General features: G+C 39.4%; 1 protein-coding gene across 1 annotated transcript in view; it reads left to right on the top strand.

The window, feature by feature from the left end:
* The first annotated feature begins 1,902 nt into the window (after positions 1 to 1,902).
* The window catches only part of TXLNB (taxilin beta), a 37,809-nt gene continuing 17,938 nt past the window's right edge, over positions 1,903 to 21,773 (top strand). The window contains exons 1-5 of the mRNA XM_082474583.1: positions 1,903 to 2,061; positions 4,286 to 4,738; positions 11,304 to 11,395; positions 16,994 to 17,164; positions 21,169 to 21,363. Of these exons, the coding sequence (XP_082330709.1) occupies positions 4,300 to 4,738; positions 11,304 to 11,395; positions 16,994 to 17,164; positions 21,169 to 21,363 (897 nt within the window). The 5' untranslated portion in view covers positions 1,903 to 2,061; positions 4,286 to 4,299. The remainder of the gene's footprint in view (positions 2,062 to 4,285; positions 4,739 to 11,303; positions 11,396 to 16,993; positions 17,165 to 21,168; positions 21,364 to 21,773) is intronic.

Below are 21,773 nucleotides of genomic sequence, written 5' to 3' on the forward strand. Positions count from 1 at the left end.
AATTTGGGTTCAGCAAAATATTATCTGTCACATAAAAGTAATGTTGTAATTTTGAATTGTATTTATTGGTTCTGTAGGGTTTTCTAAATAATATTTTTTTAAATTGTATCATATAATAACTAAGTATCAGAAGTTTATACCTATTTTTACATCAGTATATATTGGTACAAATAATATAACTTGTTTCAGTCATGGTGAGTTCTTTTTCTTCCTTTAAATTAATTTCAACATTAAGTTATTCTGTTAAGAGAGTACGTACATTACTTAAATTTGAGAAGCACTGGCTTATTGTTTGTATTTACTGAGAGATCTCTCCGGGTTGGTTTGCTACAATCCAATATGAAATATCACTCACTGTGGCGCTCACCAAGTACTCATTAACTTCGAAGGAAGTACTTTTTTCTCTCACCCGTTTTAATTCACCAACTTTATTATCAAATGATGTAGCAAACAGCTTCACTGTCTCCCTCTCTGGAATTTCTTTATCCTGTCCTCCACTTACTGGGTACTCATCTATCTATAACCTATGCCTTCCCTGAACTCGGAGAAAGGGGTGAAAAAAAGTTGGGGAGTAGGATATTTCAGTTTCCTTTTGCTACTGTAACAGGTTACCACAAATCTAGTGGCTTATAAACAACACAAATTTCTTCTTTTACAGTTCTGGAGGTCAAAAATCCAAAATGAGTTTCACTGGGCTGCAATCAGGTGTCAGCAGAATTGCATTCCTTCTGGAGGATCTCAAGAAGAATGTGCTTCCTTGTCTTTCCCAGCTTCTAGGGGCTCCTCACATTCCTTGGCTTGTGTCCCTCCATCACTCTGACCTCTGCTTGGATCATCAAATCTTCTTTTCTGACGCTGACCCTCCTGCTTCCCTCTTTCATTTACAAGGACCTTTGTGATTACAAGGGACCCACCCAGTAATTCTGGATAATCTGTCTATCTCAAGATCCTCAACTTGATCACATCTGCAAAGTCTCTTTCACCATGTAACATAGCATATTCACAGGTTCCTGGGATTAGGATGTGGAAGTCTTTCTGGTGGCATGATTCTGCCTAACACAGTGGGTATCAGTATGCCCAGCCAGTCCCAAGAGCAGAAACTCTGATGGGGGAACCCAACTTGGAAAAGTGTGGGAACACATTCTCCAGAAAGAGAAGAAAAGGGGAATGGACGTAGGTTAAGAGAAAGAGGCATTATATGGTGAATGAAGAGGAGGTTCTTCTTCTGACGAGGATTAAGGAACAGGTTGAAGGCTTGAGAAGGTGGGAAAGACTTGGAAAAGTCGCTGTGGAAGGTGGGAAAGCCTGCAACTAAAGAAAAAGCAACTGCTTCCCCAGGACTTATCTGAGTAAAGGCAGTTACCTGAGTAAGAGGCGGGGTCTGAGGTCATGCCAATTAGCATGTACATGAAGATGGCACTAAACCCAGTGCCAAAAGAGCTGTCTAAATTTTTATTTCAAATTTTAGAACGAAACCAAACAATGACATCAGAATTAAAGTGCTTCTACCATCTCCTTTTTGTTATGCCATGTTTCTTCTTTTTCCTTGATTCCTTTAAGAAACTTGACACTAATTAAGCTAGCATAAGAAGGTGGTAAAAAAAGAAGATGAATCATAGACCACACTGGAAATAAACCAAGAAATAAGAAAAACTGATCTCTGCCCCAAAGAACAACAATGGTGAAAAACCGTGCTAGCAAAGGGGCTATGTACTGAGAGTTTAAATTTTTTAAAGGACAAAACATGGAGTCTGATAAGATGTACCAGCTGCTTCTCTTTTCTAAGACATTTGCCCAGGAGACAGCTACTAAAGCTTGGGTGTATTTCTCTCTTGCGGTGTCACAGGATGTTCCTCTCCCCTCTCCACCCCCTCCCTGCTCTCCTGCTGCGTGTGTGTGTGTGTGTGTGTGTGTGTGTGCGTGCGCGTGTGTGTATGTGTTTGGTTTCTCTCTCCCTCGTAGGAACTCAGCCCCCGCCTGTCTCCCGCTGTTGCTGCTGCTCTGACTAGCTTGCTGCCTCTTGCCTCTTCTTTCTCTCTCTGCTTAGCGCCTTGCCTTCTGGTAAGTATGACAAACACTCCCCCGAGCCCTGTGAGATGATGTAGGGTGCGGTTTGTGGTGTTCGAAACTTGCAACTTTGAGACTGCCAGTGAACTGTTGAAGAACTTTCCATTGTTTTATTTACAATTAAAATGTGTTGCTCAGGAAGGGATGTGTGTGTGGTAATCTGTTGGGACTGCCAGGACAAGTGAAAAATTCTCTCTCAGAGGAGGCAAAAGATGGGCAATGAAGTTTATAGAAGATAAAACAGAAATAATTTCTTGCTGTAAAATTGATTGATATAGAAAGAGACAATTTAAAAGTAACAGAGTTCTTTGACTTTGTTTTTTTCCTCTTGTGGATTTGTCTTGAGGCTACTTTTAGGAATTGAGTTGTCCTGTGGTTTACGACGACTCAGTTATTCTGTTTTAAAGTAAATGTGGAGCATGAGTTTAAAAGAGATCCATGGACTTAATATAAAAAACATCAATGATTATGGCTTCTGATGAATGAAGAATAAATCAAATACAAACAAAACACTTGCATTTAGACTAACCACACTAAAATTCCTATGGACAGTCGGTTTTAAATTCATTGCTTTGAAGTTTGGTTTACTTTAGATTTTATTTCATCTTCAGGAGGCTCCCTAACACTTTAAAACCCACATATGGGTTTAAACCAATAAATGTTTACTGTTTTCAATTTGATTTAAAAAGTATTCTCTTCCCTTGATTTCCAAAGATGAAGTGCTAAAGGCCAGGGCTCCTTTTAGAAGAGCTTAAAATAACTTCTGGCTGGACAGCAGGTGCCATGTGTCTTTCTCCAAGTTCAGGGGAAGTGTAAGTTATATATAGATGTGTGTGCCCAACAAGCAGGGGTCAGGATAAAGAATTCCAGTGATGAAGACAATGAAGCTGTTTACTGCATCGTTTGATAATAAAGATGGTGAATTAAAATAAATGAGAGAAAAAATACTTCCTTCAAAGTTAATGAGTACTTGGTGAGGGCCACAGGTAGGTGGCAATGTCTGTACACTGAACTTTCTGCTCATGTCTGCATTCGAGCATTTGACGTCGCCTGCCCTAAGAACCAGAGGAGGAAGCTGCATGGTACACGGAGCAGTGGGCTTTAGTTTTCGCTTTCACGCCGCCGCAACAGCAACACCTGCGTGTTATTAGGGCCCTGCTGCTAATCAGCAGCATCACCATTAAATATCATTTACAAATAAAACGCACCATAACTTAAAGGTCTAAGCCAAAGGTATTGCAACACTAGAAATGGTGACAGCCAGAAACCCCCAGCCCATTCCTCACCCCCTATTTCCAAAGAGCCCACATTATACCCGGATTATTCCCCTAGTTCATTCCCTCCCTGCTTCTTAGACATTTCTACTTCTTAAAAAGTATTGTTATCCTAGAGCTCCTTGACTGAGACAAGAAAGTTGTAATCTGTTTTTTTTCTAAGAGAAAGTCAGTTTTTATATCAGAACAAAAAGGTATAGAAACTCAAGGAATTGTTATTATGAGCATCACCATGTTTCCATACAAGTTCATTAGGTAATTTATACCTTTCCTCATTCTCTCTTATTCCAAAAATGAGGCTGGTTTGAACCTCAGAAAAAAAAAAAGTGTTTTTCTGATTGATAATTACACGTTGCTCATTTGGGAAAAGGAAAATACCAGACAAGCAAGTATCTCCTGTATCCAATATAATAATTCATTTATATTAATGGACTCATACTAATCAATATGGATTAAAATAGAGTTTAGAATGTTATCATTATGAATGATTTTAGTAAGGTCAATGGCTCTTGTATTCAATGTTTTAACTTTGGGGAAAAAAGCACCAATTTAAATTTAAACATTAAATGTATACATCTATGTATTTATAACAATTGTAAATCTACATAGAATTATATAAGAGAATGGTAACACAAACTGGCTATTCTAAGCAAAATGACAATTATGACCATGAAAAACGGTATCTTGAATTACTCTGTTAACGTCAATAATAGGAGATACTATCGGAATTTAAAGACCAAAACCAAAAATATGCTAATAGTATGACTCGATTTGGAAAGATGCTTCTCACTGTTCCTACTCAACTAATTGCAATATTGATGGTTTGTGGAAGTACATTCATTCTATGTTAGAAACTGTAATTAGTAGGTGCCCATGTGGGAGTAGCCTTACCATTTACCTGTAACTGGGTTAACTACATCAACCCTGGCTGTGCTTACCACCAGATACCACTCCCAGTATGGAGACCAATCAGTCTGCACAGCTGTCGGGGGAGCCACAGTCAACACCTGTGGGGGACAGCGCAGTACTGCCCAGTCAAAATGGCCTGGAGAAGCAAGATGATCAGGACTCCTCAACCCCACTCCCAGCACCGGAGGAGGAGGCAGGTGTGCAGCCTGAACGGGGAGCCCATGATATCTCTGAAGAATTGAACCGACAACTGGAAGACATCATTAACACGTACGGGTCTGCTGCCGGCACGGCAGGGCAAGAGGGTCCCACCACGGCCAAGGAGCAGCCTGAGAACACAGAACCACCCGACAACGAGGACAGGGGCTGCGAGGAGACCACTGAAGAGACAGAGACAGACCCTCCGGCCTCTGGAGAGCCACCCACAGCCAAAGAGCCTGTCAGCAGCAAAGAGCAAAAACTGGAAAAGAAAATCCTAAAAGGATTAGGCAAGTAGTCACGTTCTAATGTATGACTTTTCTTTGAATTATTCCTAAAAAGGGGCACTTCCTCCAATCTTTGCTAAGAACCACATCTCATATTTGGATTTTACCACAATAGCTTCCTTCAGGATCACCAGTACCTTACTGTACTTATCCTCAGCCCCTTAGTAGTGTGTTCCATTACTACATATATAAAATATTTTTTAATTTAACAAAGCTCTTCAGAAATGTATTAATTATAGAATGTTGAAAATCTCAGAAAACAATTTTACTCCCATTAGTCCACTGGTTCAGCAAATATTTACTAATGCCTAGTCTTTATGAGGTACACAAAGGTAAAAAAAGTCTTTGGTTAAGGAGCTCTAGGTCTGGAGAGAAAAATAGACATGTACACTAATTGTTATATAGGATAAGTGCTACAACAGGCACAGGAAAATTGTTAGGAGAGCATGGAGGATTGGTAACACCAAAAATGACAGTGAAAGAAGGATGAGAGAGTTAATTTTTTAGCTGTAAGTGAGAGCATGTTACTGCACATAGAAGCGTCCCTCTGCCCGTCTTGGTGAATTTCACTGAAACACTCACTACAATCGCCACCTCCTATGTGATACTTTCCCTGACACGCCCAGGGAGAGTTAGCAACACCTTCCGTAGTTCTCCATGAAATTTTCTGCAGCAATCATTTGTTTATACACCTGCCTCTCAAGCTGGAGGAGGAATCTATTGAGACAGTGGTCACATCTTACTCATTTCTGGAAGACAGTGTAGAAGAGTAAAAGATCATGGGCACTGGAGTCAGAACTGGGTTCAGACCTCAGTGAACAGGTTACATGTAAACCCCAAAGTATGTCTATGCTGTCATAGGACCTCACTTTGGTGCTTGAAACCACTGCTGGCAATGCTTTCAAGAGGGGCTAAAAGACACATTCAGACAGCTACTTTACGTACTCAGCATAAAGATTAACCCAGATAACACCAAGTTCTAAAGTGCAAGATTAGAATCATTTTAGTGTTTTGGAACTCTGGGAAACAGAATAAAGTTGCTCTGTGTTACAGAGCTATTTTTTCTTCTCTATCCAAGGCATCTGAGAAATAACCTTTTGCATTAGTCATTGTTAAACTTTCCATAAGATAAAACAAAATCACATCGCAGAGGTAAATGATTTTAAGTATTCCTAACCAGGAAAGTTCTTTGGCTTTATCACTTTGAAACTACTTCTACATAGGAATTTGTATGTGTTATAATGGGGGGATAGGTATGAAGAAAGCAGGAGTGAAGTTAAAGATGACCAATTTTGGTTTCTACTCTGTCTTCCATGAGTTATTTCAAAGTCTGTATTAACCTCATACTTACCAAATAATCAAAAAAATTTTTAGAGAAAAAAAATTTCACAACTAATTCTGCCACTTTCTATAAGTTACCAAAATTCAACTGAATGTGTTTATCAGAACCAATGTTTGTGATCAGAGTGCCCAGGTGGGTCCACTCTAATTACATGTGTATAAGCTGCTGACACTTTCATGCTGTTCCTCTGAACATTATCAGTATATTCTTCTAAACATTGTACTATTTCAGCTATATTATGAGTTAAAACAATATTTTTAAGCTAATTTAAATATTTTAAACATCATTTCAATTATCTGCAAGTGGTTTTAACAGGTTTCTTGGCTATTTATCAATTAAATGATACTACACTATGGTCTAGACCAATGATTTCAAACTTACTGTGCATTGGAATCAAATGCAGAATTTGTCAAAAATGCTGTTGCTGAGCAGGGAGATTCAGAATTGGTAGGTCTGGACTGGGGTCAAGGCACCCTAGGTAATTTTTTTTTTTTTTTAATTTATTTATGGCCGTGTTGGGTCCTCGTTTCTGCGCGAGGGCTTTCTCTAGTTGTGGCAAGCGGGGGCCACTCTTCATCGCGGTGCGTGGGCCTCTCACTGTCGCGGCCTCTCTTGTTGTGGAGCACAGGCTCCAGACGCGCAGGCTCAGTAATTGTGACTCATGGGCCCAGTTGCTCTGCGACATGTGGGATCTTCCCAGACCAGGGCTCGAACCCTTGTCCCCTGCATTAGCAGGCAGATTCTCAACCACTGCGCCACCAGGGAAGCCCCCACCCTGGGTAATTTTGACACAAACAGATTGTGGAAGCAATGGTTCTGATGCTTCAGAAAGTTCTTCCTCCACCCATTTGGAGAAAATATAAAGTGCCAGCTGTGGTCTTCTTTTAGAAACTATTTGGAGCTTTTATAGAATATTAGTATGTCATTCAATCCATACCTAAAGATATATCTTTAGTCTTTGCTTACATATTTGATCAAAGATGAGTCTTTAATTATTGTATGTTTATCAGATAACATTTGCTTTATGGATATTTTTGAGATACCGAAATGTTCTGACTCTCTAACCCCAAATTTTCCAAAGTATATACTTTGGGATATTTGAGATTTCAGACCAAGCTTGTTTCCTAACTGCCAGAATTCTCTGACCTTTAATATATACGATAGTGAAAAATCTCCAATAGTGATGGGCACAGTTTACAACATTTCCTAAATTTACTGGACCAAAAACACCCTTCTTTCACAGAACACCTTTGAATATTTGGGAAATGTCTCTACAACCCAAGCACTCAAGACCTGTTTTTCCTTTACAGGCTGCATATCCTCCCACAGTTAACACATTATACACTGGAGCAGTTGCGGGAACACTTTAAAATCTCTTTAGTTGGTGGAGTCACTTTCTCCTTGGCATTGACCAAAATAAAAAACAGATTTCACATTAGACAGCACCATGACATGTCCTCTTAACATCTAAGTATCCCCCTTCCTTCCCCCACCCCATCTTCCAGCTCACAAGTGTCTTATTAATCTCTTCTCTGTCAACGTTATGTGGGCTGCACAAGTCCCACATAGTAAGAAGCACAAAACAATGATAAAATGTAATATCCCTTCTGATATTTAGATTGATAACTGATTGAGTAGGAATTCATAGGTTTGAAGCATAAACCCACGAGAAAAACAAAGCTGATCCACAGGTCCATTCTGAGCTCAGAATCTATCTAGTCAACCCACTGATTTACTGAGAGGGAAATTAAAGCCTAGAGAGTTTTAAAGTCTGCCCCCCCAAAAAAATCATTCAACTAATTGATGTGGTTGTGAGATTAGTCATAAAGAAAGCAAGGTGCAGACCTGAAGTCACTAATATTACAGGGCCAAAGATATATAAAAATAATTGGTATGTTGGTTGAGGAGCATTTAATTGAGCTATAGTTCAGTTAATTGGTTTCATCTTTCCAGTGACAGGTGAATTTCAGTTCTACCTTCTGAGTACCATCTTGACTAGGACATTGATTTTCTAAAATCTTTTCGGCCATTGACTTACTCTGCCTTAGAATGGTCACCTTCCCAGGTAGTCTGTTTTATAAGATTTTAGCTTGATTTTTCTCTAGTTTCACTCTGAGAAGGAAATAAACTGTTGCTTTGATACAAATGCTAAATTTTCTGGAAGAAGTGGTAGAAAACCAGAAGAATTTAGGAGAGAGAGGAATCCACAGAGGCTGAAGGGTCCATGAGTAGATTCATAGAGAAGCTCAAACTTAGGCCAGATCCTGAAAGGAGAGGAGGGTTTACAGGAGTAAGTGAAATAAGGGGAAAAAAAATTTGTCTTGGGCAAAATGATTAGTACTTTCTTCTGACCGAAGTTGGGAATGGATGTATTTATTTCTTACTGCTTTTTCTGATATTATTCTTTTTTATTGTAAGGTTTTGCTTTATTTTGTTTTCCCTGGAATAATCTCCTCATTATTAGGCTCAAAGTTGTTTTCTTTTTAAGAAAGTTTTCTTTATAGTTACAGCTAAGAAATTGCTAGCAGTTTAAACACATAAAGCCGATTTTTCCTCTTGTGTCTGACACTGTCACCAAATGCCCCCATTTCCTAAAATTGTAATTATAGCCTTTCTTAGACGATGAGTGGGTCTCTGTCTGTGCCCCTCCTCAACATAATCCCACACAGCACTCTAGTCCAGTGACACCAATGGACGTTTACAAATTAAGCTCTCTGATGTTACAAAGTTACGGATTCCATACATGCTTGTCTCCAGCTTCTTGGATTTTTTTGTTGAAATCATTTTTGAAGGGTGGACTGATGCATCTGAATGTTAAACTTCTATACAAAATAAGAGAATATGAGAGCAGAAAGACACCTCAGTGAGTGTGACAATTAAAATAAAAACAAAAAAACACCTGTTCTCATCATTAAAGAAAACAAAAGGGGGAGAAGATACTGAATGTGGAGAGAAAAAGAGACCCACTGGACTCACTCAAGACACGATACGGTTTTCTACGTCGATACTCACACTGAGAGGTATATACTAAGCATACATTACATGTCACACGGGAGAGTGAGACCTGTCTTCCCTCTAGTTGATCACAGAGTTGTCTTCTGGACAGTGTTTACTTGACTTACATGATATTAGTGCACAGGTTGGCTTTGTTCCATTATTACCAAGATTTACTAAACACTTGCCATGGGCCAAACACTGTGCGGGGTCCTGGGCCAAATCTGACCAACAGGGTAGTCTCCTGCCTTTAATGGATGATCCTCCAACTCAGGACAGCAGTCATCACGTGAGCACAAACTGAAGACAAGGGTGAGGGGATGGCCTGACCAACACAAGCCCGTCCCTGCTGCTACAGAAATCACTCAAAGCCACGCCAGGTGGCGGCGGAGCGCAGAGCTTACCAGTTTAAAGGCAGTGTTATGCCACAGGCCATATTGGATTGCTGGTGGGGCACCACTCACCCCCACCTTCTCCCCTGTCTCAGACTGTGTCTCTAATCTGAGCTGACTCACTGGGCAAATATAGATGAAACCAGCTGTTAGGAATGAGGTCACTTTTTTCAAATAAAGTTTCCTTTAATTTCTCTAGGTTTCCCTGGCATCAAAATTCCACATGGGAGTGGAGTGATTTAGAGCAAGTAGACAAACCTTGGATTCAAGCCTTGGCTCTGCCAGTACTGATTATGTAACTTTGGACTTCTCTGGGCTTTCGATTCTTAATCTACAAAATTAACCAGTTCTCTGGGTGCTCTTTGAAGTTCCTTCTAGACCTAAAATTCTTTGATGCCGTTAGAGTTACCAGTTTTAGCAAATGAAAGTTCAAGCTGCCCAGGGAACTTTGAATTTCAGATAAACAAACCATTATTTTTTACTACGAGTGTGTCCCATGTCCTGTATTTCATCTGGCAACCCTAATTCCATGATATATCTGCCTCTTCAGGATGAAAGCAAAAATTCCAGCAAAGGAGACATGGCTGTTCTTGAGGGAGAGGCTGTCAAAGTTGTTAATATTCTTAAGCAGATTTATATCAGGGAACTTGGGCTCCACTGTATGGTCTGACCTCCCAACCCTGATTAGAAAGGGTGGCTGTCACAGGTGGGTGAGGACGGGGCAGCTGCTCCACCTTGACCCTACTGTTGGCAAAGATACATTCAGTGGTACACACACGTAGGCCTCGGGGTCCGGCTCCTGCCTACAACGCTCAGCCCAGTGGGCACTGAAAGACAAGATTTCCAGGCATCACAGAAAGGCTGACCAGGCAGTTTGAGCTGAAGAGGACAAAAGGAAGAACAATGGGGAAAGAAAAGAAAGAATCTGAGGCTCACTGTCAAATAATCATGAACAGATGAGTTTTTAAATGTAGCATAAACTCCAACTGGAAACAGAAAATGCAACTGCCAACAGAGATTAAGGCCTGGGTGAGAGAAGGGAAGACCCAGGGAGGCTAAATCTGCAGCCAGAGAGACACAAAAAGGCCTGTGAAAAAGGCCCTGCCATGTCTTGGGTCCATTTTCTCTATATTTTGACTTTATTCCCCACTTGTTAGGAAATACAATCAGAGTCATTCCACCCAAACTTCATGGAGTGGGCTCATGCACAGAAACAAGAGAATTGGTTCCCCCCCAAAAAAGAGCAAAGAGGTACTAAAGGAACAAAACCAAAAAAACGGGCAGACTAAACTGTCATGTTTCTCTGCTTTGGGCTGGAATTTTAACAGCTCCATGTATTAATGCTGGCTGTTTCACAGTAGTCAGATATTTGGATAGGCTGGTTTGCTTCTTTTTTTTAGATAATTAACATGGGGAAGTGGGTGATTTATTCTTTCATAAAGTCAGTGTTTTTTATTCTTTTGAATATTTTCAGAATGTTCAAAATCCCTTGGAATATTTAGAACATGGGGGGAAGTAACAAGAATGGAATCTTGGGATGAAAATTTGGAGACTACCCTTATAGCAGACATTTATTGAGAATTTACCATGAGCCTGACACTGTACCACACATTTTTACAAACTTCTCATCTAATCACTTATTCTGCAAAATAGGTATCATTCCTTCATACAGGGGGAAAAAAACCAAAATTACATCTGCAGCTCAGACAAGTGAAGTGGCTTGGCCAAGGCTGGACAGCAGCTAACAAGCAGACAACCTGAGATTCTAACTCTTATCATCTGACATCAAGTTCAACACTTATTTTTTAAAATGTCTTTATGGTTTTTGTTTTCTTTTAAGGCAAAGAAGCCAATCTGCTAATGCAAAATCTGAACAAGTTGCAAACTCCTGAGGAAAAGCTTGATTTTTTATTCAAGAAGTATGCTGAATTGGTAAGTTCTTTGATTAGCCCTTTTTGTCAGGAAGATTCAAGCTCTGGTTAGAGCTGAGAAAAGGATGCTGTTAGTTTTTCAGGTATATCATTATAGCTGGTTACCTCAGACAAGTCAAAGCCAGAATTCATAAAGGCAGAATTTTTAAAAAAGAAAGAAAGAAATAAAAAGAAACAGAAAAACTGAGGCATAACAGCAAAAGGAAGAAACAGGATACAGTTGGAGTCTACTCCACCTTCAATTATGTGCATAATTTGGGAGATGGAAGAGAGAATCATAGATAATTAAAAATTGTGAATATTTAAAAGTTCTTTTTGCCTTTGCAATAAAACAGAAACACACTAGAATAAAGGCAAACTTTCATCCGGTTCTTGTACACAGATTTTTTGAGGGGGTGGTCCCCTCAGGAAGGCAGAGGGTTGAGTTAATCCCACCCCTCAGTTTGTGACACATTCTCATTTATTCTTGATGACTTTATTGATTGATTCACTCATTCATTCTCTTTGATCTACATTCTTCTCCTTGTCCCCCACGATGACAAAGCATATGACATGGATCGTTTTGTTTCTGGTTATAGGTCCTCCCATGCAGTCTCCCTCTCAATAAGGTAGGACCACTGGCAGGAAGGGAAGCCACTCCCAGCCTGCAGAGAATCTGTGAAGTGGATGGTCTCCTGGCCAGTACTCTTATAATAGGCCAGTTGGAAGAAAGAGGAGGGTTCAGTGAAGCCAGCCCCCCAGTTTCAGTGAACCCTCACAAAAACTGGCTAAAGGAGTTGCACCTGAGGTCCGTGCACCACCCCTGAGGTGTACGAGACCCACTGAGGAGATGTGGTGTCCTCTCAAGTGAGGCTGGGCAATGTACCTCTCTCTCATTTCTGCTTCTTTTCCTCATTTTTTTCCACTTTCTTATTTCTTTTGGAGAAGCAGTGACAGGAAAATGAAACTTAAGCCCCTACACACAACAAAACAATTCCTCCAGGCAGTAGATTGAACTGCCCCTGAAGGCAGATTTACCTTACAGCAAAGAAGCTTAAGAGTCAGTGCCTCTCACTTGCATGGGCCCCTCTGAGGCCCTGAACATAATTCTCTTTTTTTAATTTTTTCCTTTTTTTTTTAAAGAAGGTCTCCAAAACTGAGACCCACAAACCCCTCAGGTCTCTGCCTGCATCTTGTCCCTATTGATGGAGTAGAGTTTAGTGAGTGACTTGTTTTCCTTCTTTTTCTACTCTAATTTTAGCACTGTGATCCCTATTTATTCTTTCCTTTCTTCCTTGTACCTCGATGCATCCTGTTATGCTGAACTGTCATGCAATAGACCCAGAGAAATTCTGAAACCCTGAATGACTAGTGATTGTTTAACTCTACCAACAATACTTTTAAATTATTTTTTACTCACATAAAGCACATCACAATAATATAAGGAAAATGCTGAATACACAAGTAAAAATATCTCTAATCCTACAATCTAAAACACAATCGTTGATTTATCTGTCTTCCTTTCCAGTTCTGCCATACATTCAGAGATACCTTTTGTATAACTACCATCATAAGGTGCATATAATTTAGTATCTGTTTTTTTGGCTCATATGACAGACATTTTCCCATGTAGTTTGTAGTCTTCATAATTATATTTTGTCAAAGCTATGTAATTTTCCATTAATTGACTTTATCTACTGGTTCTCTAATTTGGGGACATTTAGACTCCTTCCAGTGTTTGTTCTACCAAATACTGCCGCAGTGAACATCATCATGCATGAGATTTGTTCGTTCTCTTTTATGACCCTAGAAAAAAGTTTCAGAATTGGGATTACTAAATCAAGCAGTATAAATGCTTTTTTTAATGGCCATATTGTTTCCCAAAAGAATGGTAGAAATTTATAAAGCAAGTATTAGTGTATCAATTTTATTGCAACTTGTTTAACATTGGCTGTTAAACCACTCGTGAACAATTTCAGTGCCATAAAATGGTAGGTGCCAAATTTAATATTTTTCCCCCAAATCTGGCCCCATCCTCACCTGTCCATCCTTGCTCTTTTCAATAATTACTACATTGATTTCCCTTTGCCCTTCAACTTACTCACTCATACCAAGGCCATTCATATTTAGTTCCTAGTGCCATGTTCCATACTTAGATGAACTGGGCATCTTCTAGACTACTACTCTTTATGGTGCTGTAGCCCCACAGCAGAATATCAGGAAAGAACCACTTATCCAGTCTTTCCAAGATTTTCTTCATGAGCCAGGGCTGTTCACCCTGGTCTCCAGGAACTCCCCAAGCCCACTCACTCTCCTAGCCAAGAAGTCAACTCCACAGAGGTTATTTTTCCAGAAATTCTACTCAATTCAAGTCTTACTATACTTTGGCACTTTTATCATACCCTATAATAAACTTTTAAACTCAAAATATCATTCTAGAAAAAATGAAAAGGAGAAAATTGACCCCCAAACCCCATTACATATCCTTTTCAGAAAGGAAAAATTATGAAGAATTTCAGTCTTTTACTTGGACACTAAAAGCTATTTTCCCTGCTCACTGATTCAGATATTAATACAGAGAGTGTCTGAAATACAAGTGTTAACATAGAATAAATCATTAAATTCAAGGCTGTGAATCAAACTGTCACCCTAGCTCACTCATCCTTACAGATTCTAAATCCTGTAATATCATCAACTATTGTACTTATTAATAAATAAGGATAAGTTCATTAATAAATAAGGACACCTCATGACTAAATTAAGAAATGACCTGGAAGAAATATTTTTTGCAAATTTCCTCCATTTAAAAGTAGTTACAACGTTACTACTTGGCCTTAATTTTACTTTTTTCACTTAATAATAAAAAAAGAAAGAGAGAACAAGAGAAATTCCAGATAAAAATCTTATGTGCCTGTTAGAATTGTACAGAAGACACATGTCTAAGGGTATTATTAAATCACAAGGCCAGCATTTGACTGAAGTTGACCCAGCTGCAATATGTTTGCTTTCATTCATTAAGAAAACCCATATGCATTCACATAAATCTGAAGTATTGAACAAAATTAGCCACACTCTAAAAAAAAATCGTCAGCAAGTTAAGGGGTTCTATTTAGAGCAAAGCAAGACAGACCTAGCTATATTTCAGATGTGTATGATCCTGCCTTAAAACTAGAACATTTAAATGGCCAGTGAGGTATAGCACAAATCATCTCTTCCAACTTATGAAACACATGCAAGGTATCCTCCTCCTGATGCTCAGATAAATCCACACATAGGGCAGTGTTCCCCCAAACAGGGGAAGTTTTGCCAACCATGGGCCAGTAGGCCATGTCTCTGGAGATACTCTGGATGTCACAGTTGGGGGTGCTACTGGCATCCGGTGGGTAGGGGCCGGGGAAGCTGCTAAACAGCCTACAATGCAGGGGACAGCCTCCACAGCAAAGGACGATCTGTCCCCAGATGTCAACAGTGCTAAGGTTGAGAAACCCTGACAAATGGTTTAATCTTCCAAAGGTAAAGTCTGAACCAAAACGGCAATAACAATAATAACAACATATAAATTTCAAGAAAGGACAATAGGTCATGTAAAGTACGAACACAAGTATGAGAAGTTTCACCCCTGTCTCATAACTATGGTGCAAAATGAGGTTAACATGAGAAATATATAATAAAATATAATTGGTTTTCCAATTGAACCTCAAGAAGGATACCAATTTCAATCAGTATTTATAGTAATATGGACTTAGATTTTCCTGATGCTAATTCTCACGAATAAGTAAAAACTACCCTGAAGTACGAAGATAGAATATCATGTATGAATACCCCCAGCTTAATCTGGCAAGGGTTTATCACGGACATTTCAGGCTGATGGGAGGGAGGGAGGAAAGGATTAAAATAAGATATAAACTGAAGAAAGTGTGACCGTCCTGTTCATCTAGTTCAGAAAGAACAAATGCTTTTTCAAGACAGGGTAACTGAGACATGTATCAGGGCTCACGCTGTGTGTGTATCCATTTGCATCTGGCTCCGCGAGGTACCAGGAGCACCCAGAGGCTCCCAGGCCTTTTCCTCTTCATTAGCCAACAAGGTCATTATTAGGACGAGTGCCCTCCTGGCCTATGCACCATTCAGGTTCTAAGGGAACTAAGTGCAGCGGAGGAAATGGGTCTGGAAAAAGGCTCCAGCTTGCTCGTGGCCACACTGATCTTCAATCTGGGATCCACACTCCTACTACGCTAGTCTCTGGAGGCTGAACCCCAAATTCCCCCCATTCCAACTAGATTTCCATAAAAATGTGTTGCCAAATTTACCAGATAAAAATACAGAACGCCCGGGCTTCCCTGGTGGCGCAGTGGTTGAGAATCTGCCTGCCAATGCAGGGGACACGGGTTCGAGCCCTGGTCTGGGAAGATCCCACATGCCGCGGAGCAACTAGGCCCGTGAGCCACAATTACTGAGCCTGCGCGTCTGGAGCCTGTGTTCTGCAACAAGAGAGGCCGCGATAGTGAGAGGCCTGCGCACCGCGATGAAGAGTGGCCCCCGCTTGCCACAACTGGAGAAAGCCCTTGCACAGAAAAGAAGACCCAACACAGCCATAAATAAATCAATAAATAAATAAAATTTTTTAAAAAAATACAGAATGCCCAGTTAACTTTGCATTTCAGGTAAACCAACATTTTTTTTTTTTTAGTAAAAGTACCTTCCATGCAATACTTTGGATATACTTTTACTAAAAACTTATTCCCTATTTATTTGAAATTCAAATTTAACTGGGTGTCCTACATCTTACCTGGCAACTCTACCTCAGAACTTCAGCATCGCGAGATGGAAAGCCCAGGGGTTCATTGGTTTCATTTTCCATGCCACCCTTGATTTCGATACTTTAGCTGTGGCTGCTGGAGGAGTGTGAAAAGTGGCCCCACCTGTGCTCAGCAGAAACAAGTGTCATGGTTTATTCACCATAAGCACAGAGGGTGAGGGAGATGGGCAGGGAGCAAGGCTTGTTAAGCATACTTGCCATGTGTGCTGTTGGGTTGTGCAGTGGCTATTTCTGAAACTTTGGTGACAGATCATCAATCCTTAAGTAGTCGAGGGGTACATTCTCCGCTCCCCCTTTCTCATAACCACAGACTTCATCTTCTGTTTGCTAGGAAGCTGCTTTTCGCTTTCCTACTTTTAAAAATAGTTACTAAAGCTTGTCTTGAGAAAGAATTGGGAAAACTAAATGTAAACCAAGCAGACACACCATTGACTATCCTCCTAACGCAAGGCATTATCATGAATTCTGAGACATGCTTTTCTATACTGACTGACTTCATTAGACTCAAGAAAGATAAAACTGTTTCTAGACCACCAAGAAGAAGATCAAAGCAAAAGAGATCAATAATAAGAATGATGAAGGAAAAAAATCCATAAATGTTATGCTCTTAAAACCATATCTACAGGTACTGCCAAGTTAACATTTATGAAGTTCTTTTGATTCCAGAGGGACAGTGATAATAGCAAAACATTTTCCAAACAACCATACAGGGGTCTTTAGGCGTTTCCTCTTTGGGTCCTTTTCTGTCAACTCAACAGAGATCCCTGCTGTTTTCTTTCACATTTGCATCCCCACATCCAGCTGGATGAGCATCGCACTGAGCAAAGGAAGTTAAAACTCCTCCAGAAGAAACAGGCACAGATCCAAAAAGAAAAGGACCAGTTACAAGGTGAACACAGCAAAGCTATCCTTGCACGAAGCAAACTGGAGGGTCTGTGCCGGGAGCTGCAGAGACACAACAAGACACTGAAGGTATGTGTCACCAAGGCCCCACATAACACACCTTCTTGCATGCTCTGTAGGCACAGGCTTCTGCTACTTATGGTAAGGGTGTGAGCTCTAGAATCAGAGAGAATTGGGTTCAAATACTAGCCCTGCCACTTGCTCACCTGTAACTTGCAATAAATTATTTTACCTCCCAAGCCTGTTACCTCATCCATAAAATGGGGATTATACCAACTTCGCTGCGTGGTCAGGGAAAAATTAAAATTAAATGAGGCCACACATGTAAGGTGCTCACATAGTACCTGATGCGGAGCAGAACTTTAGTAAAATGTACGCCACTCCTCTTCCTTACGTTGAGTTTGTTTTGTTTTGTTTTTTTAAGGTAGGCCTTAGTTCTACTCTTTAAAATACAAATTTATAAAAATTCAACATTTTTTGTATGATAATGAAATCTGCATGACATGAAATAAATTGACACAAAGCTAACTGACAGAGTAAGGCAAGATTCAGAGCTAAAATGTCAATAGTCATCTGAAAAAAGAAGCTACTCGAAAAAACAATGAAGCTCTTCAAGCTTAATTATTCAATCTAAAAATAATAGACTGATCACTTCAGTCAGTCTGCATGGGTTTCATTAATTACAGCGTAAGCCTCTAGCAGTGTGGTTAATCTGATTACACACAGACACTAGCTCCATTCAGTGAAGCAAGATGCAGGGCTCTCCAAGATAATACTGCATGCATCCACAATCCCCTTTCCAGCTGAAGATCCTAAAGCTTTTGACAAACAAGAATTAATTAGATAGCAATATTCTTGTGAGATAGTTATTATTACACGTGTTTAAAAGAAGATACTTTAAGAAACAGATTAAGATCATTGCTAAGTTTTTACAATGGAGTTAGGAAGAAAAATAGAATAGGATAATGGCTCCTCATATTCCAAAACTGTTTTCTGATATCTGGGAAATGAGAGGCCAGTGTGATGAACTCTAACTCTCAAATTACGAGTTGTAGGAGATGGGCTTCTGGCATCTCTTTAATCATTGCACTGGGACAATCGAAACCCAGGTTATATGGGAATGGGGTCATCATCCTCAACTTCAGATATGTAATCAAGTAATAGCACTCTGTGCTTACATAAATCTCCTGGCTTTCAGTAGTGTTGTATAGTAAGGAGATAAAAGTTAAATTTTCTTTAATGATGTGGATGGAATGATGTGGCTTGATCTCTTTGGACAGCATTCAAAGACAGAATGACGGAAGTGGCAGGAGATCCTGTAGCTATACCCACACACCCTCAGTAATGGCTTCCAGTTATGGAAATGGAATTAAGTAGCATTATTATGCCAGGACTTGTGCTGAGTGCTTTTTACATATGGCAGGACTTGTGCTGAGTGCTTTTACATACACATTAGGTGTAATGTTGCATAAGTAACAATTAGCTCTAGATCATTTATGTCTTTACTGAATTTTTGTCTTGTTGCTCTATCAATTGCTGAGGGATGGGTGTAAAAAAATCTACTATTATTGTGAAATTGCCTACTTCTTTCTTTTAATTACATCAATTTTTGACTATAGGAATCATCTAGTTCAAGCTATTCATATGTCTATATGTAAATTAATAATTTATTGATTCATTAAATAAACATATACTGAATACCCATGGATTGTGTCCCAGGCACAGCACTGGTTCTAAGATGCACAATGATGTTTGAAAAGTTTTCTTAGTTATTTCAGATTTTGTCCCTCAATTTTCTTTGCATTATTAATTTTCACTTTGAATTTTGTACATGATAAAGAAAATTTTATCTCAGACATTGTCCAAATGATTGCATTTTCTTTACCAGTGGACTCAAATTTTATGATTGCAGTACATTTATTTTTCTCTCATTGAAAAACAATGTAATGTAAAATGCAAGACGCCATTCTGTGGGCCAGGATTGGGTGTTACGATGGTTTGACGTGTTTAATGCCATATTAACAGCCATACCTTCCTTCTCTAGCCAGTGGCCAGTGAAAAACTCAGACTTGCTGGGTAGCATGGGGTGGTCCTTTCATTTACTCATTCATTCATGGATGGAATAGTTATAAATGCAAATGACATTCAGATCATGGAGTATAATTATACGACTAGGAGATTGTTGGCTTCTAAACCAATCGGGAACAATAAGGAGACAATCACTATCACATGTATATTCAACTGCTCTTAACAGACACCAAAATCACTTTTAGTGAAATACATATAGTAAGTGTTAGCATTCAAAGTTCAGGGAAATAACATCTTCGATAGTTAATTTCTTCAGATTATTAGGAAGGTAGATTTCTTCTACAATATCCCTAAGAAATTTCCACTCAATAAATGTTTATACCATGAATAAATTATGATTCTGATATCAGGAGTCATATTAGAGTTAGAAAATATGCAAATATTGTAGAAGAAAGGGGATACGTAATGATAGATTAAAATATTTCCAGAGCATGTATTTTCAGCATCAACTTTTATTTTGATCACATTATTCTACTGTCATAATAAAGACTTGCACAATTACTTCTGTTTCAATCAGCATTTCTTTTTAAAAATCCTGTTACATAATTTGATCATGGTAGGCAACTAAATGCAGTATAATTTTACTTGCCAACAATGAAGCAAGCTTTCATAATAACAATTAATCAGAACTAAAGGAATCCTAAAATGTCTGTATCACTTGTCAGCAGTATCTCTATCTTTGGTATGATGTAGCAAGATTAAGCCCTTTTATTTTAAAAGAATGAGAGGAATAAGTACAACACAAATAATTCTCAATATAGATATGGGGAAAATTTGGGTACATTGTTAGCAGTTAGCAATGAAGGGGGACTTGTGATTTAGGAGAAAAGAGAACAGAAATGATATAAAAGTTAATTTTCAATTCTTAAATGTTAAAGTAGAAGAGGGGAAAATTAGATATTTCATTTTTGAGTTAAAGAAGATTTGAAACATAATATTGCTTTCAAATTCAAAATTTACACTGAACATTTCAATAACCCTATGTGACACACTGGATGATTGTTCCTTCAAAAAATATCCAGCATAGGGGACTTACCTGGTGGCGCAGTGGTTAGGAGTCCGCCTGCCAATGCAGGGGACATGGGTTGAGCTCTGGTCTGGGAGGATGCCACATGCCGTGGAGCAAGTAAGCCCATGCGCCAGAACTACTGAGCCTACACTCTGGAGCCCGCAAGCCACAACTACCGAAGCCTGCGCGCCTGGAGCCTGTGCTCCGCAACAAGGGAGGCCACCACAAAGCCCGTGCACCGCAACGAAAAGTGGCCCCCGCTCGCCGCAGCTAGAGGGAGACCACGTGCAGCAACGGGGAGCCAACACAGCCAAAAATAAATAAATAAATTTATATATAAAAAAAAAAATCCAGCATATTTTCTAAGATTTCCTTTTACATTCTTGAATTGCTGTAATTCATCTATGGTTATCTTAGTTTCCTTTTCAAGCTTTTTGATGAAAGTTTTTTTTTTTTTAACTAAAAGAAAATTTATAGTGTGATCACTTATATTTAAAAAACTTGGGGAATACAATTATGTGATTAATATGCCATCATTTTTATAGAGGCATAAGATCTATTGTTCTTTCTATACCAAAGCAAAGGAACACATGATATGTCCCATCAATCAGTAAAACCAAGTGGCCTTTTTTTCCAGGCTACAGCCAAGAGATCAGAACCTTAGGGCTGCATGTCTGTTAGAAATCCCTGCAGTTTATTTACTCAACAGGGGACCTGTTGTCTTTAAAACAAGCCTATTCATCACCAACTATCAAATCCAAGGCCCTTGCTGCACCTGCTCTGAGTGACCGTGTATTCACAACTGAAACCTTTGCTCAAACATTTATTTTGGGGCTGAGCAATGTTACCCCTAGAGAGCTGAGGAAAAACATCCTTCTTACCCAGCACACTAATCTTTCATTGACCAAACCCTGAGTTCTGTAAACCCTGGTGCGTGTAAACCAGCATAACAAAAGAGTTTGCTTTCTATCCACAGGAGGAAACCCTTCAGAGGGCACGTGAGGAAGAAGAGAAAAGGAAGGAGATCACAAGTCATTTCCAGAGCACTCTCACAGATATCCAGGCCCAGATCGAGCAGCAGAGTGAGCGAAATATGAAGCTCTGTCAGGAGAACACTGAGCTCGCAGAGAAACTGAAAAGCATCATTGATCAGTATGAGCTCAGGGAGGAGGTGAGAACCACATCAAACAACTTAGAAGCACTGCATGTAAAACCGGATCTGGGGTGTGAAGGTGGGGAACTTGGTTAATGACAAAGTTATGGCCAGCCCTCTCGACTGATTAATATTTAGGATTGGGTTTCTTTTACTAGCCAATAAAAACAGACGGTATTACAAAATACCTGGCTGAAAGTCATACAGGATTTCTTCAAAACTGGAATCACTGCAAAGCAAAGGTAACAAATAGAAAGTGGTGGGCCGTGAACACAGTTATTCTTGAAAATAGTATTTCTCAGCCTTTTTGAAACTCTCTCTACAGAACCAAGAAATACCTCACACACTCCCTCTTAAGAATTACTATGTCATCTAAATTAAAAGTCTGCATTGTATACACCCCACAATCAAATAATATATAAAATATT

This window comes from Balaenoptera physalus, assembly GCF_965194825.1.
Source record: "Balaenoptera physalus genome assembly, chromosome: 9".
Taxonomy (NCBI): Eukaryota; Metazoa; Chordata; class Mammalia; order Artiodactyla; family Balaenopteridae; genus Balaenoptera; species Balaenoptera physalus.